The 27,811-nt window shown below is 39.6% G+C and overlaps 1 protein-coding gene across 1 annotated transcript in view; it reads right to left on the bottom strand.

Annotated features, from left to right (window-relative positions):
- Positions 1-27,811, bottom strand: part of TRIM44 (tripartite motif containing 44) — a 142,663-nt gene that overhangs the window by 96,608 nt on the left and 18,244 nt on the right. Inside the window, exon 2 of the mRNA XM_003254429.3 lies at positions 23,353-23,430. Coding sequence (XP_003254477.1) covers positions 23,353-23,430 — 78 coding nt within the window. The remainder of the gene's footprint in view (positions 1-23,352; positions 23,431-27,811) is intronic.

Raw genomic sequence — 27,811 nt, 5'->3', positions numbered from 1 at the left:
AGAGAGCATAATACAGGCTCAGGACCATGTTTCCTAGAGGCTTTGTACTTTAAAGGGCCTAATAAACACTCGAATTGAATCTGTTAATCAACTGTGAAGTAGACAGCAACTGTGCTCCCCAGTTACCTGAAACACAGTCACAGCTGACTGACAAGCACCCCTTAACGTGAGAGATGGATGTCTAACCACTATGACTGTGGCATCGCCGCCAAGCATCCTCTCCTCCCAGGGCTGCTTGTTCATGCTGTCAGCTGCTATGACTTTATTGCCATGACAACTTGATGTGTAACCCAGTGACATGACACTGAATTGGATGCAACAGAAAGCCGTTCACTGGGGATGCTGGGTTCACTTTGACTCAATACTAATGCTTGCTCTTAAGTTGCTTCTCTCTTTGCCTGACCCCAGGGTGGCAATAAAGAAAGCAATCACAAACTTCCAAGCAAACAAAAAAATTCTGGGTGGCCCCTGCTATAGGAATATGAAACTAGAAGAATGTGTCCCCAGAGACACCCAGGACTTGTAAAAACCAAGAATAAGTGTGAGAGCTTCTATTCCATCTTGTTTTCCTGCTTTCTTAACACCTTAGCCTATGCATAAACTAGAAAGACAACTTCTGCTTCTGGAACTATCATGTAGAAGTGGGAGGTGGAAAGTGACACTGAAAGTTTGAGGGGCAACTGTACAGAATTTATACTATTTTTAAGTCTTGACTTAAAATAAGTTAGACTTGAATATACAAAGAAAGCCTATTTTATCTGAAGATTAAAGTAATTTTAAAATAAGAATCTCCATTCCAGTTCTCTCAAGCAGTTTCCCTATAAAGCCACAGTTATTTGTATTTTTTTAAAACACAACACCAAAACAACTGCATACCACAACAAATACTCAGGAAAGGGCACTGAGATGTAGCTCTCATGTTTGCTGAGTCTTCTTTCCTACAGAGGGTCACAACGGTACAGCATATGGAGTTTGATATAGTAGAGAAAGGGGTTTGAGGACTGGTTCTGCTAACTCCACACTTCTGAAGCTCAGAAAGGTGAAAATTTCTCCATAAAAAGTTTCTTTGTAAAATGAGGGTAATAATAACATTCTCATAGATATTTTTCTAAACTTAACACAAAATAATACATGGAAAGCACTTAGGGCTCTCCAGGTACACAGAACCATCAGCAGAACCATTCTGCTCATTAGAGATAATAGTAACTGTGAACTTTTATTGTGTGCCTCCCATATGGTATCTACTGAGCTCTCAGAGAAAAAGAGTCCCCAATAAGCTTTCCTAAAGAAAAGAGGGAGCCTATGCCCTTGGGAGTTTAGATCTGATTTCCCAAGGGAACATATAAAAGACTTTCCTACTCATCCTAGGTATTGAAAAGTAAAGATATCAATACTGAGGCTCCTTGCCTCAGTTTCAAATAAATGGCCACAAGGTGTCAAGGAGCAATGGCTGCCTTTTCTAATTTGATCAGATCTGACTGCCCAACATCTCAGGGTCAGTCTACTTCAACGATACATAAGCAAAGTACAGAAAGCACAGGAAGGATGGGTCACATTCTGTTCCTCTGTACCTACACAAAGTCAGTCTATGGGCATAGTTGGCTCCTCAATCTCACAACTTGCCTCTCATGGTATTTTCTCTCCTTTGTAGACTGAAACCCTATTCTACTCCCTTAAGGAGCTAACAACCTGCTTACCCAAGAACCACAGTGCTCATTAACTAACTACGGTTGCTAACATACATTTAAGTCCCCAAAATCATCTTCCAGTGTTTCTTATCTCCTCACAAGTTTTCATTTTCAGGATCTTCATTAATAAAATATAGTATGATTAGTCCTCCTTTATAGATAAAACTGAAATATATGGACTCATGTCATCTGACTCCAATATTTGTGCTCTTTCACCAAAAAAAAAAAAAAAAAAAAAAAGCATGTCATACTCAATGTAAACTTTTATCCCTAAGTCTGAACAAATACTACATTGGAATACCATTCTCAATCCATCTTCTATAGGTAAAAGTTAATAACTTCTATATAGAAGTAATAGAAAGGCAACTCACTAGCATCTTTAGCCCTGTGACCTTGAACAAGTCACTTAACCTCTTATATCTTTGTTTCTTCATTTGCAAAAGGGGATCATAATATCTAAATAAATGGGCTGAGTTAGGAAGTAGGGAGACATGGTAGAATCTATTTCACCTGCTGTAGAGGTAAACAAAAGTCATTAAACAAGGGGATGAACATCAGCTGAATCACTGGGTTGAATGAAATGTCTCTTCGTAGGTGCAAAGACCTGATAAATTCAGCCTTTTGGCTAAATGCAGTCAATCAGGAGAGAGGCACTGTTCTCAAATTTTATATTTATATATATGTATAAGCATCTACATATAGATCTGAGGTAGACTGAGAGTTGCATTCTGCAGGTTTGGTGTAAAAATATCAAAGAAAACACCTTTTTCCCTAAGCAAATCTGATTTTATTTCTTTAACTGAATGAGAGCTTGAACTAACAGGGAAAGAGGAAGGAGGGGGACAGGAGAGCATCAGGCCCTTAAATAAAAGTCTGGGTGATTTTATCACTATTATCGCAACAAAGTTTTATATCTAGGTACCCCGGCTCCTAAATTAACTGTCAAATACAATCCTGCACTGGAAACCTGAAGCGTGGCTGCTATGGGGGAGTCCTGACAGCTTCACTCCCCTCTCCAGGTTCGCTGCGTAATCAGCCCTTCAAGCTTTTGGCAAAGAGTATACTATCAAGTCTCCTGTCCATGCAGACAGGAGCTGGAGCAGGGGGAAGAAGACGTCACAAAGTGTTAATTTTATTTAGCCATTTAAAGCTCAATCCCTTTGCTTTGTAACAATGTTCCAGTCCACCAGGCAGCTTGGAAACCATGCCCACCTTAGTTTTTAAATGAGTATAATCTATTGGTGCTGTGGTTCAATTAGGAGGTCTGGGGCTCCAGTAAGAAAGAGAAGGATAAGGTAAAGCTGCAGGGGAAGGGAGAAGAGGAGATAGGGAGTGAAGAATCTCAGTAGCATTTACTTTAAAGTGGGAATATATTTCCTAATGTGTTTCTTAAATAACTTTAAGTAAAGTTATTCCTAAAATAACTTCTTTATTTTTCTTATAGTTGGGCACCAAGCAGTTCTGCTAGCTAGGGAGTCTGCTTCATAACAATAAACATACTTGCTTCTATGCATTGATTTCTTCTTTCTATTGGGAATATATGGACACACAACTATACACTCCCAAGGCAGATACATTTGCTTTGACTTGAACAGGCAACAGACCTATGCTGAACTACTGCCAGTTACTCTGCAGCCAGGCAAGACCCAGAGTGAGTGAGCCAACAAACCACACCAAGGGATCCCAAAAGTGGAGACTGAACTCAATTTATTTGCAAGTCATTATCACTCCAACAGGTATCAATGGCCCCTTAAAACATGCAATTGGTGTCATTATTCCTAGGAAGTGTTAATTGAGCAAAGCATAGAATTATTTATAAACAGGTGGCTTATTTTTCTCCACAAGGCTTGGAAGGTTTCCGGAACTTTGTGGGGAGGAAGCTGCCTTCATGTACCCTTGCCCTTCTGCTGAAAGTAGGGGTTATTCTCCGGACTGGAGGCTAACAGCAGCCACCATTTATAGGAGGCTGTACTCTGCACTTTTTTTGAAACAGGATCTCACTATGTTGCCCAGGTTGGAGTGCAGTGTACAGCCATGGCTCACTGCAGCCTTGATCTCCTGGGGTCAAGAGATCCTCCCACCTCAGTCTCCCAAGTAGCTGGGACTACAGGCATGTGCCTCTATACCTGGCTAATTTTTTTTTAATTTTTAGTAGAGATGGAGGTCTCCTTATGTACTCAGCACTTTAAAAGGATTATCTCACTTCGTTTTCCCAACAACCTATGAAATATGTACTATTATTCCCTATTTTGGAACCGAAAAAAAACAAAAAATCTGAGAAATGAAGAGATTAAGCATAGATTTGCCCAAGGTCAGATAGCTATCAATGCTGGAGCTGATGGGGCAATTCCTGAACTTTTAATAATTGTAGTATACTGCCTCCTCCTGTCAGAGGCTAACATCAGGTTTTTAACCCTCATGCCTGTCAGGAAGAGTAAAGGAAAAAGAAAATTAATATTCACTGCTGACACTTCAAGTGAATGGTTGAAAAAACTGATTCGGGCAGTAATCTTGTTTTCTTTCAACAGTTTTATTGAGATATAATTCACATATTTTACAATTTACCCATTTAAACTATACAATTTTGTGGTTTGTAGTACATTCCCAGAGTTGTGCAACCATCATCACCATTGGTTTTAAAACATTTTCATCATCCCCAAAAGAAATGCCACTGCTTATGGCCGGGTGCGGTGGCTCACGCCTGTAATCCTAGCACTTTGGGAGGCCGAGGCGGGTGGATCACGAGGTCAGGAGATCGAGACCATCCTGGCTAACACAGTGAAACCCCGTCTCTACTAAAAATACAAAAAATTAGCTGGGCGTGGTGGCAGGCGCCTGTAGTCCCAGCTACTTGGGAGGCTGAGGCAGGAGAATGGCGTGAACCCGGGAGGCGGAGCTTGCAGTGAGCCGAGATAGCGCCACTGCACTCCAGCCTCAGCGACAGAGCGAGACTCCATCTCAAAAAAAAAAAAAAAAAGAAATGCCACTGCTATTAGCAGTCACCCCACATTCCTCCATCTCCCTCAGTCCCATACAGTATTGAGTCTCTTTCTATCTCTATATATTTGCCTATTCTGAACATTTCATATAGATAGAATCATATATTTGGTCTTTTGTGAATAACTTCTTTCAGTAACTACTGATGGGGTTCAAGATATGCTATCCCAGAATATGACTGTAGGAGGCCAGAATATGCCACCCCAAAATATGCCTCTTTGGCAGAAGAATTGTTTTGAGCTGATTATTTGGAGAAACTGCAAATACAGGAGAAGTACAGAAAACAAGGGAAGTTACCCTTTTGTAAGAGAAATGTACATCTGTAAAGGAAATCTCCATTTACAGGGGTGTCTCCCTCTCTATACCAGGAAGAGAAGGATGACTCCCAATCACTAGAAACTCTTTTATGTTATAAATAGAGAAAGCACCAACTTAAATCTGCATAACAAACTTTACCTTTGTTTACTATGCTTTTCCTGGGCATCTCCCCATAACTGGCCTTCCCTTCCATGGTATTCATGCCTGAACTCAAAGCCACCTCTTTGGGATTTACTTATCTTCCCTTAGGTATCGCATGCACACACGAGGTATATATGTTAATAAACTTGTTTTTCTCTTGATAATCTGTCTTTGTTAAAAGGGTTTGTCTCAACTAAGAACACTGAAGGGTAGACAGGAAAATTATTGTTCAGGATTCCAGTTTTCTAAATTGAGGTTCAACGATGGAACTGGATTCAAATGATAAAATTGCATCCATTTATAAGAGATAACCTTAGGTGAAAAAAGTAGGATACAAAACTCTCTCTCTCTCTCTCTATATATATATATATAAAGCAAACTAAATATGGCCTGAAAAGGACTCTGTAATTCTATATTTGAGTCTTTGTGGATGAACTGTAACCTAACTTAATAGACAAGATTGAAAACCTAACTTAGGAGTATGCGCCTGTAACAATCACTGAGTCTTCACCAATCCCAGCAGCCATATTTCAACCAGTCATACACTGCTGAGGGTTCAAACTGTGTGCAAATAAGGCAACTGCTGAACTGTAACGAATCCAGCTGTTTCTGTACCTCACTTCCAATTTCTGTATGTCATTTTGCTTTTTTTTGGTCTATAAATTTGTTCTGACCACAAGGCATCCCTGGAGTCTCTCTGAATCTGCTGTGATTCTGGGGGCTGCCCGATTCACAAATTGTTCATTTTTCAATTAGACTCCTTTAAATTTAATTCAGCTGACATTTTTGTTTAAACAAGTGGTTTCAGAAGTGGGGTCTGAAGTACGACCCCCAGGAGTGCTGAGTGAACAAGTAAGGTGCCCACAGGATCCACTTGTGTCCTCTGATCTCTCAGAGTGGCTGCTGAGCGTAAGTTCTCTCTTGGATTTTGGAGCCCCACGGATTTGCATTTTGAGCTCTCCAAGTTTCTTTGAGCAAATTTCTGATCCAAACTGGGTTTGGACGTCACGACAGAAACTGGGCTGGGTCCAGGAATGGATTTGATCTGGTAATTAATTGGCTTGGATCCAGTTAGAGGCCTCTTACATCTGACTGGGTCAGAAAGAAACTGACAGCAAATGGTAATATTTTAGGGGTATAAAATTTAGCTCTTAAAGATTTGCAAGGATTTTTTTGTTTGATCCCTTTGTTTCATTTTTCTTGCCCACTTAGGGAGGAAAAAAATCATTGGCTAAGTTAATCAAGGGAATCTGAGAGCAAAGCCAATATTTTATGTAAAAATGGGATCCTTAACTTCTGAAAACCTGAGTTCCTGCTGGCTTATGCATTAGGCACAGGAGGCAGCAAAGTCTTACAGAAAACGACAAAATCTTACTAAAGGTAACTTACAGTAGAATGTTCTGAATAAACAACAATGCACTGAAGTGCATTTATAAATGAGAGTCTCCAAAAATTAAATCTGCTAATCTTTCAGCTTAGTTACTATCCCCATCCAAAGGAAATAGACTGCAGCACCAATTGGCTGACTTTGGATAAGTAATGGGGTACCTTTTACCTGAGTAAAGGAAGGGATTGGGGTAGAGGTCCTCCCCTCAGTAAAGTCCTTCTTGGTTAAAAATGGAATAAAGGTGACAGGGTCCAACCAAGGGCAAGTTTGAGTCCTGACAGTTCAATATTGAGTGTTAAGCAGAGTGGCTAATTTCTAGGTTTAGTCACATGTATATTCCTCTGGCCAGAATGAAAAATGTTAACTGGGTTACCCCACATAACCCCTTGGGTGGCAACTTGCAAAATTGAGAGGCTTTTGCTATGGATCCATGAAACAAAAAAGATGATTTTCCTTTATGATACAGCTTGGCCCCCAGGGTTATAGTGTAGCAAGCAGGGTCACTAGGGCCTCTCAGGGAAAAGGAATCCAGCAGTCTGGCCTGCCAGCAAAATGGTAAGAACTACTTACCAGTCAGACTCTGGCCTCTCTCTCTCTGTGCAAACTGGTTAAAAGAATAGTAAAAGTCACTGTTTATCTCCTCTATAAAGTTTGGGTTAATACAAAAAAAGAATTCTGAGGCTGGTCTTAAGCTGTGAATCTAGTATGCTTTGCGTCTTTCTGTATTGTTTTGTCATAAAGAGGGGTACCTTAGGATAAAATGCATACCTAGGACCCCATAAGCCTGCTGTTCAAGACAGCCCAGAAAACTGGTCAGTTATGTCCTTGGGAGCGCGACCTTGTAACCACGTGACTGTGGTTTCTCTTTCCACAATGGCAGCCCGGGTTCAGGGTTCAATTCCCGGCTTAGGGAATTAGTACTTTCTGGTTTGAGATCTGCATGACCTTTATCATTTGTTGATTCTTTTTCCGTCCATGAACTATCTTAAATTTTCCTTTTTCTGAGCACAGAAATTGGTCATTTGGCCTAGCCAAAGTTGGGTAATAAAATATTCAAAAGGATTTTTTTTTTAAAAACAGCGCTATAGTTAAACGTCAGCTTAATTACAAGCAGATATTCAAGCTCTAACAGCCTGGGACTCCTTGGGAAAAACAGGGTGCGCAGAAGATCCCGTTTCGGGGGAAAAAAAACCAAATCTGTTTTCCTCATGGAACCCCCAGGAATTGCAAATGGACAGATCTACCCAAAATCTAAGGCTCTGTTCCTTTTGGGATCCAGGATCTGGTATAAAAATGGGACCCTTAATTTTTGGGGACCTGTTTTACCTTCCAGCTGTGCCTGCTTATTATATTAGGCCTTAGAAACTGCATGCTTTCCTGGCCCTGTTCTTTCAAGGACTCCACCCTAAAGCCAGTAATCCAATTAAAAAAAATTAAAAACTGGCAAATGAAAAATCTTACAACTACTGGATCTTCTGTGTAGTTACACATGTATCGTGTGTGTAATGTTTATATAAAACAGCTCTAATTAATTGGCTTTAAGAATACACCCTTAAATATTTTGTCAGAAAAATAAAAACTGTAATGTTTTAGTTCATGTAACTTTAGTAATCTTTGAGAAATTAAAACTGCTTTTAAAAATTCTTCAATTTAGGCTGGGCGTGGTGGCTCACGCTTGTAATCCCAGCACTTTGGGAGGCCGAGGTGGGCAGATCACGAGGTCAGGACATCGAGACCATGGTGAAACCCCGTCTCTACTAAAAATACAAAAAAATCAGCCGGGCGTGGTGGCGGGCGCCTGTAGTCCCAGCTACTCGGAGAGGCTGAGGCAGGAGAACGGCATGAACCTGGGAGGCGGAGCTTGCAGTGAGCCGAGATTGCGCAACTGCACTCCAGCCTGGGTGACAGAGCGAGACTCCGTCTCAAATAAATAAATAAATAAATAAATAAATAAATAAATAAAAATTAAAAAAAAATTCTTCAATTTACCTACTTTGGAGCATTATATTGTAGATAAGGCCCGGGGACATGTGGAATTAGCCATGCCCCCGGCTATGCAAAGGAGGTTATAAAGAAAAGAGATTTTACGTAAGAAAGGATTTTGTATGGGTAATTCTTGTCCTAAAGTAAATAACTGGTTGTTTAAAAAGAGGGATGTTTAGGATAACTTGGAAAATCCACACATGACATAGATGGTCTGTGTTAAGTTGTGAAAGGATTCATGAAAGGAAATGTATGCACCAAAAGTAAAAGTTGCTAAGAGTCACCATTATAACATGTGATTGAGACTACTGAAAAAATAGTTTTACATGCAAGGTGTGTGAGGAGAATGAAATGAATATTTGGTAAAAGATTATAAGGCATGGGAATGTAAATTTTTGCCTAGTTTGGAGGGTTAAAGGATTGTTTTAAATTAAGAATAAGCTAAAGGTTTGAACAAGTTGTGGAAAGCTTGTAAAAATTAATCTTGTAAAAAAAATTCTGTGTGTGAACACCTTGACTAAATTTAAAGTAGTATTTTCTGGTTTTTCAGTAAATTGAACATAGAAATAAAAGCACAAACAGGGTTTTCTTAAAGCACTGATCTGCTCTTAAACAAAAATTTGTAAAGGGCTATAAAAGGTTTATGAAACTTAGCAATGCAGGCTCTTTTTTGGTTCCATATGAACTTTAAAGTAGTTTTTTCCAATTCTATGAAGAAAATCATTGGTAGCTTGATGGGGATGGCATTGAATCTATAAATTACCTTGGGCAGTATGGCCATTTTCACGATATTGATTCTCCCTACCCATGAGCATGGAATGTTCTTCCATTTGTTTGTATCCTCTTTTATTTCATTGAGCAGTGGTTTGTAGTTCTCCTTGAAGAGGTCCTTCACGTCCCTTGTAAGTTGGACTCCTAGGTATTTTATTCTCTTTGAAGCAATTGTGAATGGGAGTTCACTCATGATTTGGCTCTGTTTGTCTGTTATTGGTGTATAAGAATGCTTGTGATTTTTGCACATTGATTTTGTATCCTGGGACTTTGCTGAAGTTGCCTATCAGCTTGAGGAGATTTTGGGCTGAGACGATGGGGTTTTCTAGATATACAATCATCTCATCTGCAAACAGGGACAATTTGACTTCCTCTTTTCCTAATTGAATACCCTTTATTTCCTTCTCCTGCCTAATTGCCCTGGCCAGAACTTCCAACACTATGTTGAATAGGAGTGGTGAGAGAGGGCATCCCTGTCTTGTACCAGTTTTCAAAGGGAATGCTTCCAGTTTTTGCCCATTCAGTATGATATTGGCTGTGGGTTTGTCATAGATAGCTCTTATTATGAGATACGTCCCATCAATACCTAATTTATTGAGAGTTTTCAGCATGAAGTGTTGTTGAATTTTGTCAAAGGCCTTTTCTGCATCTATTGAGATAATCATGTGGTTTTTGTCGTTGGTTCTGTTTATATGCTGGATTACATTTATTGATTTGCATATGTTGAACCAGTCTTGCATCCCAGGGATGAAGCCCATTGCCAAGTCAATCCTAAGCCAAAAGAACAAAGCTTGGAGGCATCACGCTACCTGACTTCAAACTATACTACAAGGCTACAGTAACCAAAACAGCATGGTACTGGTGCCAAAACAGAGATATAGACCAATGGAACAGAACAGAGCCCTCAGAAATAATGCCACATATCTGCAACTATCTGATCTTTGACAAACCTGACAAAAACAAGAAATGGGGAAACGATTCCCTATTTAATAAATGGTGCTGAGAAAACTGGCTAGCCATATGTAGAAAGCTGAAACTGGATCCCTTCCTTACACCTTATACAAAAATTAATTCAAGATGGATTAAAGACTTACATGTTAGACCTAAAACCATTAAAATCCTAGAAGAAAACCTAGGCAATACCATTCAGGACATAGGCATGGGCAAGGACTTCATGTCTAAAACACCAAAAGCAATGGCAACAAAAGTCAAAATTGACAAATGGGATCTAATTAAACTAAAGAGCTTCTGCACAGCAAAAGAAACTACCATCAGAGTGAACAGGCAACCTACAGAATGGGAGAAAATTTTTGCAATCTACTCATCTGACAAAGGGCTAATATCCAGAATCTACAATGAACTCAAACAAATTTACAAGAAAAAAACAACCCCATCAAAAAGTGGGCAAAGGATACGAACAGACACTTCTCAAAAGAAGACATTTATGCAGCCAAAAGACACATGAAAAAATGCTCATCATCACTGGCCATCAGAGAAATGCAAATCAAAACCACAATGAGATATCATCTCACACCAGTTAGACTGGCAATCATTAAAAAGTCAGGAAACAACAGGTGCTGGAGAGGATATGGAGAAATAGGAACTCTTTTACACTGTTGATGGGACTGTAAACTAGTTCAACCATTGTGGAAGTCAGTGTGGCAATTCCTCAGGGATCTAGAACTAGTAATACCATTTGACCCAGCCATCCCATTACTGGGTATATACCCAAAGGATTATAAATCATGCTGCTATAAAGACACATGCACACGTATGTTTATTGCAGCACTATTCACAATAGCAAAGAGTTGGAACCAACCCACATGTCCAACAACGATAGACTGGATTAAGAAAATGTGGCACATATACACCATGGAATACTATGCAGCCATAAAAAACGATGAGTTCATGTCCTTTGTAGGGACATGGATGAAACTGGAAACCATCATTCTCAGCTAACTATCGCAAGGACAAGAAACCAAACACCGCATGTTCTCACTCATAGGTGGGAACTGAGCAATGAGAACACATGGACACAGGAAGGGGAACATCACACACTGGGGCCTGTTGTGGGGTGGGGGGAGGGGGAAGGGATAGCATTAGGAGATATATCTAATGCTAAATGACGAGTTAATGGGTGCAGCACACCAACATGGCACATGTATACATATGTAACAAACCTGCATGTTGTGCACATGTACCCTAAAATTTAAAGTATAATAAAAAAAAAAGGTTTGTAAAAATCTCACCTTATGGTCAAACTAAGATTGGAAAGATTTGTCTTTAAGGTTTTATTAAAAATTGGGGTTGACATTAATAGTACAGTAATACAACAGTGAAATTTGGCTCTCTTGAACAAGATTTTCATGTAATATTAAAAGATAATGAAACACTTTTGTTTGCCTTTTATTTAATTAATTATTATTATTATTATTTTTTTGAGACAGTTTCACTCTTGTTGCTCAGGCTGGAGTGCAATGGCGTGATCTTGGCTCACCGCAACCTCCTCCTCCCGGGTTCAAGCAATTCTCGTACCTCAGCCTCCCAAGCAGCTAGGATTACAGGCATGTGCCACGATGCCCAGCTAATTTTTTTATTTTTAGTAGAGACGGGGTTTCACCACATTGGCCAGGATGATCTTGATCTCTTGACCTTGTGATCCACCCGCCTTGGCCTCCCAAAGTGCTGGGATTAGAGGCGTGAGCCACTGTGCTTGGCCTTTGTTTGCCTTTAAATAAACTACCAAAAAAGAGGCAGGGGGAAAGACAAGAGACAGATGATTCGGAAAATTGAGTCTTCACTCTATCAATGAGTAAAGGTTTTTAGCTTTTAAAAAATTTTTGACGGCTGCTCGCGGTGGCTCACGCCTGTAATCCCAGCACTTTGGGAGGCCGGGGTGAGTGGATCACGAGGTCAGGAGATCGAGACCATCCTGGCTAACACGGTGAAACCCCGTCTCTACTAAAAATACAAAAAAATTAGCTGGGCATGGTAGTGGGCACCTGTAGTCCCCGCTACTCAGGAGGCTGAGGCAGGAGAATGGCGTGAACCCAGGAGGCGGAGCTTGCAGTGAGCTGAGATTGCGCCACTGCACTCCAGCCTGGGCGACAGAGCATCTCGAGACTCCGTCTCAAAAAAAAAAAAAAAAAAAAAAATTTGACTCATCATTGTGGCTACATGAATGACTTATTGGTAACCTGGAATTCTATTTCATAGTATCAAGTGTTTTAAACCTTTAACATATTTGATGGGGTACCAAAATCAAATTTCAGCTTCCAAATTGCCTTTTCTTTCCTCTAACATTGAAATGCTACAGAGGGCCCCTAAAGCATCCAAAAGAGAGGTAAACAGATTTGACATGTTACATGGAAGGCACTGTCAAAAAATAAAAAAAAAAAGTTTAATCTTCTTCAGATTGTATTTTAGTGAGTGATATTAACATGTTACAAAGTTGTATGAGATCTCTAAAATTCTAATATGTCTGAGTATATGCTATTAATCATAATTGTGGTTATTATGTTAAGTTACTGTAGACCACAGAAATTTGTAGACCAAATTTCCTTGTCAATTGTGTTTTCATCTATGATGATTTAAAGTCATTCCCACAGTTAATTGCTTAATGCTGATGCAGTTTCTGAAAACTTCACGAGCACACAAAATCCTAGAATATGGTGTCTTTTAGGAGGTTCAGGAAAGGATGAAAAGGATCCTAAAAAGCACTCTTAAATACAGGTTTCTAATAACTTCAGAATCATATCATTTGAACTGGGTAAGAATTCCTGGAACTTTAATGAAAAGATGGACTGGTTTATAAAACTGCTAACCCAAGCAGAACAAAAATTAATTAAATATCAAGAAAATACTTTGCCAGATTTTAATGCAAAATCAGCTGATACTGAAATTGTTTAGATACACAATTTGAATGAACTCTAAGGTCTAAGTCAAATTACCCAAGGATAACCCATGAGTTATCAGTGCTATTCACCTAGTTTGAAGAAACAACTGGTATTCAAGAGGACCTAAGTATAATGTTAATTAAGCATGGACTCATGGAGAACCAGGATGGGCACCTTGTCCTTCCTGAGTCCTTAAAGCATTCCATGACTTGTCATGGAGAAGATAAAATGATCCAAATTGAATATATTGGTGTGGTAACTTACAAATTGCTAAAATAGTTTATAAACAATGTTTGGTCCTATATTCCTAGGAAAACAATCAAAGCTTCAGGTACATCTGGTCACCTGATGGGCCATTTAAACATTTTATAAAAAGATTTCATTCAACTGTTATTTTCAATGCATGTTTTCTGGTTGTATAAAAGCTCTCCCATGCAAGAGGACTAATGTTATAACACTAGGTTATTATGCCACAGTGTATTTTCACCAGGTAAATAAAGCTTTTTTATGGTTCACTGAGGACAGTCAACCCCTTCACAATCTAGAACCCAAAGACTGGATCATCTAAGAACATCAGAGAGACTGTCCTTGCCATCCACATTGCAGCAAAACTTTGGAACACTGAATTTTGGATTCATAATCTCACAACTGAGAAGGGTCCCTCCTCACTCTTAAAAATGTACACTCATTGAAACCCTTAGGGTAAAGCTAACCAGGTAAGTCTCTCCCCAGAAGATGGCATCCTTGATGTGAACAGCTTTTCCCATGATCACAGATCAAGACTTCTACTATCATAAGACTCTTATCTTTGAATATTTTTTCTTGTTTATGCTTCTGTGAACAACAGAAATGAAAACGGGGTCTGTTGTGTGCACTTATAGGGTATACTTTTATTTGTGAAGGATTTTGCAGCCAGCCTTATTCTTGGATAACCTTATACTTTGTAAGGTAAAAGATGAAGGCCCAATGTAGGTGAGAAACTTCAATGGTACATATGTTGCCTCATCATCAGTCAGAAACATAACATTAATTCACTCTTCTTAACTCACATCATGAATTAAAGAGAACACTGCCAGGAAGCTTTCACTCTTCTAGAAGGGCATCATTTGTTAGGTCCTTTGTCCATGATTTGGAATGAAAAAGGCAATGATTACAAACGTATCCCACATAATCGGCTCTATAGCAGATTCTTCTGTAAAGGCTATGGTTACACAACAGACTTTAAATTCTCTTGTGAAAGTTAAGCTAAGTAATAGAATTGGCTAAAAGAAAAGTATCTGTGTATGTGCAGCTGTTGGCACTTGTGTCCTATGGAGAAAAAATCTGGTATTATAGAGATTCAGTTGTAGAGGATTAATGAAGAGACTGCTTAGTTAAGTGAGTAGACTGGTTAGCTCATTCTTTGATCTATTTGATTTTAGGTGGTTTGGTTTATGCGGACCCTGGGTAAGGAGCATACTCCAAACTCTTGGTATTATCCCCCCAATAGTCATAATAATAGTCTCCCTGGTGCACTCTGTTCTTTCAAAGGTTTTAAATGTTTGCATACAGCCATCTCCAGAATGTCAAATGGTCTCTCTTCAACTGGAATGACAAGAGCTGAAAGAAATATTATAGGACACCATAACCTATGAATGACATGCTGAGACTGGAAACCCAAAATGATGGTAACTGAGGGTGGCACTAAGGCCCTAAGTTTTGGTTACACTCACCTAAGTGAGAACCTGGTCAAAAGGGGGAATTTTTTAAAACAAAACGATGGGAGGCCATTGTTTGGACTGAGCTCATGTACTAGGCCCCAAAAGACGAAACCAAACAAAAATGGAGTCACTCACGCTAAATGTGACACAATCAAACTAAGACTTGAAAGAAACATAGATCCTAGACAGAAAGGACCAGGTTTTGTTTTTCTCCTGCAAACAGTACATTCCAGCATAAAAAGGTACGCACTACTCAGTCTCTGTGCCTATCTTTGCAAGACTCACTGTTCTACTGTTTCCCAGTGGGTTTCAAGACCAAATGAAGTACATTTATGATGGTAATACTGACATCAGTGACTAAAGTTTTAGTCAATCTCTCAAAATTAAGAAAATGACCAAAAGGGGGGAATTGTTAAAGCAAACTAAATATGGCCTGAGAAGGACTCCATACTTCTATATTTGAGTCTTTGTGGATGAACTACAACCTAACTTAATAGGTAGACAAGATTGAAAACCTAACTTAGGAGTATGTGCCTGTTACAATCGCTAATTCTTGGCCAATCCCAGCAGCCATACTTCAACCAGTCATATACTGCTGAGTGTTCAAACTGTGTTCAAATAAGGCAAATGCCAACCTGTAACCAATCCAGCTATTTCTGTACCTCACTTCTGATTTCTGTATGTCACTTATTGTCTACCAATTTGTTCTGACCACGAGGCACCCGTGGAGTCTCTCTGAATCTGCTGTGATTCTGGGGGCTGCCCAACTCACGAATCGTCCATTGCTCAATTAAAGTCCCTTAAATTTAATTCGGCTAAAGTTTTGTTCTTTTTTTTTTTTTTTTTTTTGAGACAGAATCTTGCTCTGTCGCCCAGGCTGGAGTGCAGTGGCATGATCTCAGCTCACTGCAAGCTCTGCCTCCTGGGTTCACACCATTCTCCTGCCTCAGCCTCCCGAGTAGCTGGGACTACAGGCGCCCGCCACCATGCCTGGCTAATTTTTTGTATTTTTAGTAGAGATGAGGTTTCACTGTGTTGCCAGGATGGTCTCGATCTCCTGACCTCGTGATCCGCCTGCCTTGGCCTCCCAAAGTGTTGGGATTACAGGCGTGAGCCACTGCACCCGGCCCTGAAGTTTTTCTTCTAACAATATATAATACAGGTTAAACGTCCCAAATCCAAAACTCCAAAATCTGAAATCCTCCAAACTCCAAAATTCTTTGAGCACTGACAAAGGAAACGCTCACTGAAGCATTTCAGATTGCAGATTTTCAGATTAGGGAAGCTCAACTAGTATAACACAAACATTCAAAAATCCAAAATTCAAAATACTTCTGGTTCCAAACATTTCGGATAAGGAATACTCAATCTATAATACCATTTTATGCACAAAAGACAAAGAACCATAATATTACCCAGTTTTTTCCATAGGTATCTTTCACCTCCAAGTATGGTCTCAAAAGAATGCACATGACCATGTGCATGAGAATCATCCAGGTTGCATATTTAAAAAGCGTATCTCAGAACCACAAAATCAGATGCTTTGAGTAAGGCTCAAGAATCTGCATTTCTTTATAAAAAGTAAGTACCCAAAGTTTACAAACCACTGTAAGGATAAAAAAAAATGGGTGATTTTATTTCTTTCTTCTTTATACTTGGGTCTTCTACATTTTTCTACAGAAAACATATACAGCTAGTCCCCATACAATGGTTTGACTTACGATTTTTCTACTTTATGATGGTGCAAACGTGCTACACATTCAATAGAAACTGTACTTCAAGTACCTATACAACTATTCTGCTTTTTACTTTAAAAGTAAGCCTATTCAGCCGGGCGTGGTGGCTCACGCCTGTAATCCCAGCACTTTGGGAGGCCAAGACAGGTGGATCACGAGGTCAGGAGATTGAGACCATTCTGGCTAACACAGCGAAACCCTGTCTCTGCTAAAAATACAAAAAAATTAGCTGGGCGTGGTGGTGGGCGCCTATAGTCCCAACTACTTGGGAGGCTGAGGCAGGAGAATGGCGTGAACCTGGGAGGTGGAGCTTACAGTAAGTCGAGATCACGCCACTGCACTCCAGCCTGGGCAACACAGCAAGACTCTGTCTCAAAAACAAATAAATGAAAATAAAATAAATAAGCCTATTCAACACTTTATTATGAAATAGGCTTTGGTTAGATTATTTTGCCCAACTATAGACTAATGTAAGTGTTCTGCGCACGTTTAAGGTAGGCTAAGCTATGATGTTCAGTAGGTTGGATGTATTAAATGCATTTTTGACATAATATTTTCAACTTATGATGGGTTTATTGGGGTGTAATCCCATTGTAAGTCAAGGAGCATCTGTATTTCTTTTATAGTTGGGTAGGGGAGGATGAGAGGGGTAAGCTGTTTTGTTTTGATAAAGCCAGGGGAATGGTGAAGGAGGGAAAGAGCTTGTTTCTCCTTTTTCTCCTGCCCAAGTGTCTAGAGAGGATAAAAAGGGGCCACATTTACTTCTTCCTAGAGCAGGCCTGAGGGAGCACAGGTATTTTTCCCAATTAGTGTCCTTCACTAATCAGGTCAAACTGTGGAAGCACTTGCCTCAGTTCTTCATTTAGCGAGAGCTAAATGCTCTGAGGGTTACGGCTTTTTTGCCATCCCCCCACATTTTCTGTTGGAAAAGGCCATTCTCCAGTCCTGGTTCTCTGGAGTTGTGGGAGACTGTGCTACGGCACAGGATCCCAGTACAGGGAGGCAAAAGAAGAGTGTGAAGGAAAAATAATCAGTTAAGGGTCACATTGCTAGGGATGCCAGGCTATATATACATCTATTTACCCATGGATTCAATAACAGTGTATGGGTGAAGAACATGAAGTAAGACAAATCTCGAGTTAAGCCCTGGTCCCATCACTTACTAGCAAGCTATTTAACCTCTTGAAGTATCAGAATGCTCGACCACAAAACAAGACGAATACTTATTTTTATAGGGTTGCTGTAACAGATAATACATATCAATTACTATGTGCCAGGCTCCATGCTAATAAGGGCTGAAGATACAGGGATAAAATAAATATAACTCATGATCTCCAAAATTCCCTACTTACAACTTTTTAAATGAAAAGTCCAGAAATAGGTCAATAATTCTAATAACTCATCAACCACAGGAACACTTCTATATGTAACAACTTGATAGCTTAGGCATCTCAATTCTCTGCTTCGGCTGGTTGAATAAACAGTGCCCCAGTGAATACTTCTTTTTTGGCACAGGGCAAGGATCAAGATGATGCCTGGCTTGACCCTTGTGAATAATAGGACACAATAGGACACAATAATAAGAACTTCAAATTAGGTTTTGCTTATATTCATCACTACCTGTACATTTAAAATTTATATTTTTTGACAAGAATCTGATTATCACAGAAGAGTGAAGGACTGGGCTGTGTTCCATGCCAATGATATCAGCTATGAAAAATGATTGCAGAGTTCTTTTGCAATTATAAAATGCTACATAAATGCCGAAATAAAAGAAGAAAACCATTCTTGGGTTTATTTAACTAATTTCATGTTGGTAGATAATTTTTTGGTTTCACACTTCAGTAAGAATACCTCTAGAGGCTAGAGGAAACAAAAGGAAAAAAACCTGCTGTTTCAGGAAGCCTTAGGTATGATCAGATCCCATGTTTAATCCCACTCCAGTCACACAGAATAATGTGAGCCACTTGGCTCAAGTTTTAAGATGCTTCTTTTTTGAGAATATAAGATTAGTATGAATTCAAGACACACAACTGTATTAACTGTTTGCTTCAAGCACACCAGTTACAGGAAACAATGAACAGTGCATATCAGAGGAAAAGAAAAGCAATCAATACATAATAGAGAGAAAGTGGCTGTTATTAACTACATAATAAGAGGTTAGTTTGATTGAGCTTAGCATGTTGTACTTTTGGTTCAATGCTTTCTGAGGACTGGGCAGGGGGAAGGGAGGAAAGGGAATCAATGTGTTTTCTAAGCCTAGGTTACCTCTGAGTAAACTGTGAAAGATAACTGCATAGTCACTACAAAGGAAAGCTGTGAAGATAAAGAAATAAGAAAGCTTTAAATTTCTTAAAAATCCAAGTACAGACACACATATACACACATACCCCTGACTGATTACATTCTAAAATTTCCCTAAAGCCTACCATAAATGTACTCAGTCTACAGATAAGAATCCTGCTTGTGCAATAGGTGTTTCAGAAAAGTTTGGCTGGAGAAAAAAAAAGTTTGCAAACTAAACCAAGTCAAACACATTAGGACAGCGTATTATATAAAAGACCACTTCCTACTAATCCTTTTGACAAACTAAAGATTGTTTGTTATTAAAAGTAATCTTCTTCCACGATATAGAGGGTTCTAGATGCCCAGAGGTATGTACCCTTTAAAACAGGGCTCACCACAGCAACATCCATGCACAAAACTTCATTTGGTCTTGTGCCCTATTTCTTAACCATCACTGGCTCTGATTCCTCTCCTCAGGCTCACCCATAATGGCTGGTTGTTCCTGATTTTCCTCTGGTTTTAGAAGTCAGCCTACACTTCAACCATGGCAGGGAGCTTTGATCATCCTCCTAAATCCCGACCAGGATCCCTTTCCCTCTTTTTGGCTTTGCTACTTCTCTGTTGGAAGTGACAGCGTAAAGCAGTCCTGTCCTTTTAGCCTGAGCTGACTTCCCAACCCACCTCTTTTTCCCCTCCCTACTCCTTTCCTACCTCTGTTCAACTTGTTTGTTTCATAGGCCTAGATTTTTATCTACCTTTTTTCCAAAGTTGAAATCACCTGGACTTATTTCTAGGGGCTCTTCTACTTGTTCAAAGAAGTGAAAAAAAATCATTAACAAACATAGAGGAAAACAGCTAAGGTACAGCACAAAGGTTCTCAAAGTGTGGTACTTGAACCAGCAACATCAGCATCACCTGATAATTTCACAGAAATGAACATTGTCTAGCCACCCCTTATAATTTCACAGAAATGAACATTGTCTAGCCACCCCAGGCCAACTGAATAAAAAACTCTGGAGGTGGGCACAGCACTGTATATTTTAATACGTCTTCTGGGTGATTTTCTTGCACACTGAAGTTTAAGAACTTCTGAGTCTGGAAGAAAAGAAGATGTCTGACAAATATTTTGGATAAAATGAGGTATCTCATTAAACAGAATCAAGTCTATATTATTGACATAGAATAACATCTAAGATATTCTACATAAAGGAAAAACCAATTGTAAAACCATGGGTATAATTTTGTAAAAAAATTTTGAAAATGTACTTCTACACAGAAAAATGTCTAGAAGGTTACATACTAAACTGTTAACAGTGGCTAACTTAAGAGAGATTTTACTTTTTCTTCATGAATATCTGTATTTTTAAATCTATAAGCATGTATTATTTTATAATTTAAAAAAATGATTAATTTAGACATCTTCTACTGCTCTCTAGCAAAACTCAAGAGGTAAAAATTAACTCATTCCCCAAGAGGCTTCAGTGTCTGGACTAATCAAGCTTTGTGATGCTTTAGGGAATTCTAGAGGAAGTGAAGCAGAGATAGTGCTCAGTCCTCCATGACTTAATCAGTGCTTCTATGTAAAGCCTCTGTGCCAGGAAATGACAAGTCACAAAGCCTAAGAGATTTCTGCCCTTCTTAAATAGGCCAACTCAAAAAGGGGATGGTGGGGCTCTGTGGGAAAACAGAACAGACAAAAACTTACAGGTTGTCTTGGAAGACACCAACTTATTTCTAGGAAAATCTTCTTTGTGCAGAAATTATATATTTAAGTGGCCCATTTTTTACCCCCATTCCTGACCTGGCAGTCATTCTGCAATTACGTTCACCCTTCTTCAAGCTGGCTCCAAGTATATACAGCACATGCTTGTGGTAGACTAAAAAGGGGCTTGAAAATAAAATAGGTTGGTAGTAAACGATCCAGGGCAAAATAAAAAGAATGTAAAAAAGAGGTGCAGGTACAGACACATGCCCAAGATCAAGTCAGGTCCTTACAAATATCCTTTACCTTATGATGCATCAAGGGAAAACCCTGACACTTCCAGGGATTCCTCTCATGCAACCACTCAATCCTTTCACTTTCTGGCAAGCTTTCCATCAGAAGCACTACATGCATTCATAACGGATCCCAAAGCACTTTACCTGTATTATAGTCATACATAGAGAAACTCAGTGTGATTTGTACACATCCGCTCCCTCTTCACTGCCCTGCTAATTGTAAGTTTGGTGGAAACAGAATATGGTTGTCTCCTGCAGAACAGGAGTTGCCCCAGAAACCAAAGAAACTTGGTAAGAAAAGCTTTCAGTAACTTTTAATAAGTGGTTAATCCTAACTAAAGGAAAAACTTTTATCAGGGGTCCTCCTACTTTGAGCTAGGAAAGTTGATAAAGGTTACCCCAATTTTTTCTATCTACCAAGATACTCTCTACTTCTGGAACCCTAACTACACCAGAAGACAAGAGATCTTACCAATGTCCCCAATATTTTCATTGCCATATGAAGAGAAATTTATTTTTGTGGCTGTAGCCACCTTTTGAAGAGCCCACCAGTCTATGGCTCTGCCACATATTGTGTTTCAATTTAGAAAACTGCAGCACAATGTGATCATGTGGCAGAAATGAGATAAAATCCAGTGCTTGGTTTGCAACATGACATAAGATAAAGAGTACAGGCACTGGAGTCAGAGTTTGAATTCCACATCTATATTACATTAGATTTGGGCAGATGATTCTACCTTTCTAAACCTCAGTGTTCTTATCAATAAAGTAGGAAGAAAATGCCACTTTACAATGTTGTTAAATAATTAAAAGTATTTAAGGGGAGAGCAGAAATGAGAAGTTAGCATTTAATGGGTACAGAATTTCAGTTTGGGATAGTAAAAAAGCTGTAGAGATGGACAGTGGTGATGGTTGTACAACAAAGTGTGGTCAGGTGTGGTGGCTCATGCCCATAATCCCAGCACTTTGGGAGACTGAGGTGGGCAGATCACCTGAGGTCAGGAGTTCGAAACCAGCCTGGCCAACATGGTGAAACTCTGTCTCTAGTAAAAATACAAAAAGTTAGCTAGGTGTGGTGGCGTGTGCCTGTAGTCTCAGCCAGTCAGGCGGCTGAGGCAGGAGAATCACTTGAACCTGGGAGGGAGAGGTTGCAGTGAGCCGAGATCATGCCACTGTACTCCAACCTGGGCATCAGAGCGAGACTCCGTCTCAAAAAAACAAAAAACAAAAACAAACAAACAAAAAACCAAAGTGAATGTACTTAATGCCATTGAACTGTACACTCAAAAATGGTTAAAATTTTGTATGTATATTTTAGCACAATTATGTAAGATTCCTAGCAAAGTGCCTGGCTCTCAGTAGATACTCAAGAAATGCTAGTCCCATTCCTCTTAAAAAAAAAAAGAACCTACAGTAAAATAAAATCATGCTCCTTTCCCTATTTAATTGTGAGAAACTTTGATTCTAAGGCAAAGCTAGCCGGCCCCAATACCAGGTAGTGCCACAGTAAGTGTCTGGGTAGGAAGGAGAAGGAAGTCTGTTCAGTTCCCTTTACCTCCACCCCATTATGGTGTCTCCCAGAATATCAATCCTCTAGACCCTAACATATTGAAATAAAAAAAAAAAGCTGGGACACTTAAACCAGTTTCCAAACCAGACTTCAGGTCATGAGGAAAAAAGTATTCTGGGTGGCAGCTGGCTCCTGGAAGCAGTAGAGAGATAAGACGCTAGTGCTGAACACCAACTAGATGAGTCTGGATCCTATGCCAGTCCCTGGCATTAAGATGATGTGTACTTCTCAGCTGGTGCGGTGGCTCACACCTGTAGTCCCAGCACTTTGGGAGGCCAAGGCGGGCGGATCACGAGGTCAGGAGTTCTAGACCAGCCTGACCAACATGGTGAAACCCCGTCTCTACTAAAAATACAAAAATTAGCAGGGCATTGTGGCGCACGCCTGTAATCCCAGCTACTCAGGAGGCTGAGGCAGGAGAATGGCTTGGACCTGTGAGGCGGAGGCTATAGTGAGCCAAGATTGCACCACTGCACTCCAGCCTGGGCAACAGAGTGAGACTCTGTCTAAAAAAAAAAAAAAAAAAAAAAAAAAACAAAAAAAAAAAAAGATGATCTGTATTTCTCTCAGACACCTTTGGCTGCATCTAATGGACACAGAGGACCAAAGATTCAAAGACCCCTGGTAAAGGAGGATTAAAAATGCACTTGCCTGCAGTTCAGGGAAAACAATGAATGATTATGTGTTGTAAGTCATAAAATAGAGAAGGGGAAAAATAGATGACTTATCTCTAGGCATATCAGGACACTGTTTCTGATGGGCAGGCTTAATTAAATCAATGCAATATTCAGAGAGATGATCATCAATACCTCACAATTTTAGCTCAAGGAGAATGAAATGCTTGGGGTACCAACACCCAATCAATTCCAAACAATACTTACTTTAGGGTCTGAGCTCTTGAACTTCAACCTTTCCACCAATTCAATCATAGCTGCCTTCAGTCCACCTGAGTCTTTGCTCTAGAAGAAAGAAAAGTGAGGGGTCACTAGACAGCATTTTGTTGCTCTCTCAAACACAAACACCATTTCGGAAGACAATGAAATAGAAAGCAATTTTTTCTTAGCAGCCAAGAGAGCTAAACAACTAAAGAGAGGTGCATTGCCCCTCTTTCCCTTCTCTATGGACAAAAAGTGTCAGGACATAAATTGCCCAGTGACTGGCACAACTATATGGAATGAAAATTAAACACAATTTGTATAGGCTGACTCACTGCTTCATCTCAGGCTCAACTGTGCTGGTGTTCACCGCAGCTCTATAAAAGACAGTTCCACACAAGATGTCTATTTTACAGACTAGTAATTTTTATTTTAAATCTTTATGCATCAGATATAGAAGTATGCAAAATTAAATATACTTATAAAAATTAAAACAAAGAAAATAGTCTGAAATTTAATTACGAATGGAACTGTAGTGTGCTGATTAAAAACACAGGTTTTTTAACTGGGTGTGGTAGCTTGCACCTGTAATTTCAGCTACTCAGGAGGCTGAGGCAGGAGCATTGCTTGAGGCCAGGAGTTCAAGACCAAAAACCACAAAACTCACAGGTTTTTGAGTCAGACATATAAGTTCCAATTTTGGATTTGCCATTAACTAGTTGATTAATTTCAGGCAAATTACTAAATGTCTCAAAACCTTCTCCCCTTTCTATAAAATAGTGATAATAAACTGGGCTATTTTGGGGCCTAATTGAAAGTGTTTTAAAAGATATTAGCACAGTATGTGGCACACAGTGAGTGCTCAAAAATTTCATATGCTATTACTATTATCACAGTATAATGATTTAGAATAGCACAGTACAATAAAAGACTAATGTGAGCCCCAAATGCAAGTGTATGTATATAATTTTATAATTGCCACAATTAAAAAGTAAAATTGATTTTGATATATTTTACTTAACTCAATATATTCAAAATATCATTACAACATGCAATTTCAACATGAGATTTTTTTTTCATGCTAGGTCTTTGAAATCTAGTATTTCACAATTACAGCCCAATCAATTTAAACCAGCCACATTACAAGTGCTCCAAAGCCACAAGTGACTAGTGACTACTATATTGGTCAGTACAGATTTAGAGCACAGACTAGAGCCCTAGTGCCATTAGTCACACACTAGCTGTGTGACCTTAGGCAAGTTACTTAGACTCTCTATGCCTCAATTTCTTTATCTGTAAAATAGAGCCAATAACTATCTATTTCATAGGACTGTAGTAAGATTAAATTAGTTGATGTATGTCAAGGTACTCAGAACAGAGCCTGGCACATGGTAAATAAAAAAGGAAGTATGAAACAGTTTTATTACTATCTGTCTCCCTCGTGATATTTTCAGTTCCTTAAGGGTAAGAACTGTATTTTTTTATATCCCTGTAACTCTTATGCCCAGCATCTAGATGTTGTAAAAAGTCTGAACAAATCAATGAATGTGTTCACTGCAGCTCTACAAAAGACATGAATGCCATAATAATAATACATTATATTATACATAGGACAATCTAAAATCACAGGAATTCATTTATTTTCTTATCTCAACAACTCTATGAGATAGGCAGGAACATTCATTTTACCAATTAGGGAAAGGAAGCACAAAGAGGTAAAATCACTGTCATTTCTATGGGGTAGGGACAACAAAGAAGTACAAGAATAAACAGATACTGCAAATATCTCTTACTCAAAATTGGCCTCTGGATCCATGATAACATATCTTCCAAATTTACAGAATTAATTTCAATTCCTCCAAAATAGGAAATACCTAATAAGATTCCACTATATAAATTAAAATATACTAAAGGGTCAACTTTTCCCCCTCTGACCTCTCTTGCCTCTCAAGTCTACACAGTAAAAATCAGACACAACATGACTACAACCAATATCTACTTTAGATGTGTTCACCAAACACAGCTTAGATCACATTTCCATTTTAGCAAAGATTCTAAATTTTAATAAGTTCTATTTTTTAAAATGATGGTTTACAACTCCTCTATATCCTCCACTAATTTTAGTCTTTAATCTCTGTAGTCTCATAGCAGATAGTTGAGAAAAGGAACTTAGAGGTCATATACCAGGGAGCAGGTGAGACCTGAAGTGCCTAAAAAAAGGGTTAAGTTGCCAGAAACAATCCTGCCTTTACGAGATGATCAGTCAATAAAGCCTGTCTGGTGATATCATTCCTCTAACCTGCTTCTCATTGGCTGAACAAGCAGGTCACTTGTCCCTGGAAAGCTCTCTTCCCCCACATCCCAGCTGCCAGCGCCCATTTTAAGCTCTTCGGCAAGAGCTCTGATATATTATGACTTTCCCCCTGGCTCTAGAGAACAGAAAGGAATGCACCAAACTGTGCCTTAAAACCTTCAGAAAAGAATAAAATGACAACGAAGGAATCCCTAAGAAGCAGACAGCCTGTCTGCAAGCAGATGTGCTTCGTGTGGATGGATAAGGGAACCCTTAGCCTTCTTTCATAAAAATTCAGTGTGTCAGCAGAATCCTTCTTCCTTTTCACAGAGCAGCAGCAGCATCGCCTAACCAGGGAAGAGACAGAGGAGAGACAACTTAAGACAGCCTCCCTTCAGGAAACTCACCTGTTCCACCTCCCCACCCCACTCTCTGTGAATTATTCGCCAAGATTAACTGGGCTCTATCATGAGCCTGCTATACTCAGTCTCTAAATCAGTGGTGAAGAAAACCTTTCCCAAAGGCTTTTTAAAAAATCTACAAAATAAGCAGGTGGTCAGAAGGGAGAGGCTCCTCGGGGCAGACCTGACCCTGACAGCTGCAGAGCTGGGGAAAGAGTCCAAATGGAGGACTCTGGCCCCAATCTACTCCCACCACTTTCCCCACATTCCAGTCCCTTCCTGCACCCCAAGGGGCCTTGTGCACAGGTGTTCAAGCTAGCATGTCCAAGCTGAGAATACCCCTCTTGGTCACCCATGATACGCATGTGGGACCTAGGGATACATGTATCAGAAACTGGTCCATCTTCAGGCAGATGGACTCAGGAAGAGGCTCTGCAGGCCCTGGAAGCAAGCTCAGGACATTTTACCAGGTAATTCTTGGGTAGCTAGGTACTTGAAGAGTGGTACGGAAGGGGACAGGCATGGCTACAGGAGGGGTCTTCAAAAGCATGGGACATAGCCCAGCTACTCGGGAGGCTGAGGCAGGAGAATCGCTTGAACCTGGGAGGCGGAGGCTACAGTGAGCCAAGATCACTCCACTGCACTCCAGCCTGGGTGACAGAGTGAGACTGCAACCAAAAAAAAAAAAAAAAAAGTATGGGACATAGGTCAGGGGCATGGGGTTGTTTGGGTCTAAGGGTGGTGGTATCTGAGTCTGAGTATCCCCAAACCATAGAATAGTACCATGTTTCAGTTAATTATTTGTTTGTTGAGGACAGCCATTAGTCAAAAGATAGCCAGACAGGAGATTATATCCTCACTTGTTTCCTAGATAGGGAACCAGTGAACAGAAAAGATAGTGGAATAGAACAGCTGCCTCTGAAACCTGAGTTCTAATTGAGAAGTGAACCAGGATAGTAAGAAAAGGCAGCCTAATTCTAACCTCGTAGACATTTGGTTCCATTTTTAGAAATGATTGTCAATCCTTGGGGCACATAACATGACTAGCAAAGTAGTAGGATTCTCCTGCTATCTGTACTTCTCCACCTCCATCCCACTCAATGCATTCCAAGAACACAGGAGTTCAATGTGAGCATATCTTGTTTATGTACCTTGTTCCTCCCCTAAGAAGGTGTAGAATAAAAAGAGACAAGTGCTATGTTGTGACACCCACCACTCAGAATTTGATTAATCTATAGAAGCGTAGGATGCTTCACAAAAGCCACCTCCTAGGGATGAGTCATAATAAAACCAAAGGACAAAATGCTGTACATGTGAAGGTATTCTTTAGTCTCCAAAGCACTTTCATATGCTCTTTCATTGGCATTTCACTAAAAAGCAGTGTATTCTCACTTTACAGCTGAGAAAAATGGCTGGTGAAAATCAAATGAACCCAAAGCTCAGAGCGCTTATACTCTTTCACTGGCATTTCACAATAATACAATAACTAAAAGGTGGTGTATTCTCCTTCACAATGGACAAAAATGGCATTGTGGATGTCAAACAATGTCCCCAAAATCACAGAGCTGGTCAGTGACAAACCAAGATCAGAAAGATCTAAATGAAAAAGATTTATAACATATACATTGGTATCAAGAATACAGAAAAAACACATAAGGAATTTCTATAAATCAGTAAGAAAAGGCCAAATAAACCCAAAAGAAATCTCCAAAAAAATGAACAGATAAAATGAGACCCTGTCTTAAAAAAAAAAATAGAAATGTGAAATGCA

This window comes from Nomascus leucogenys, chromosome 15 (assembly GCF_006542625.1).
Source record: "Nomascus leucogenys isolate Asia chromosome 15, Asia_NLE_v1, whole genome shotgun sequence".
Classification (NCBI taxonomy): Eukaryota; Metazoa; Chordata; class Mammalia; order Primates; family Hylobatidae; genus Nomascus; species Nomascus leucogenys.
The sequence above is the reverse complement of the archived record's forward strand: the minus strand, read 5'-3'. Positions and strand labels throughout refer to the sequence as shown.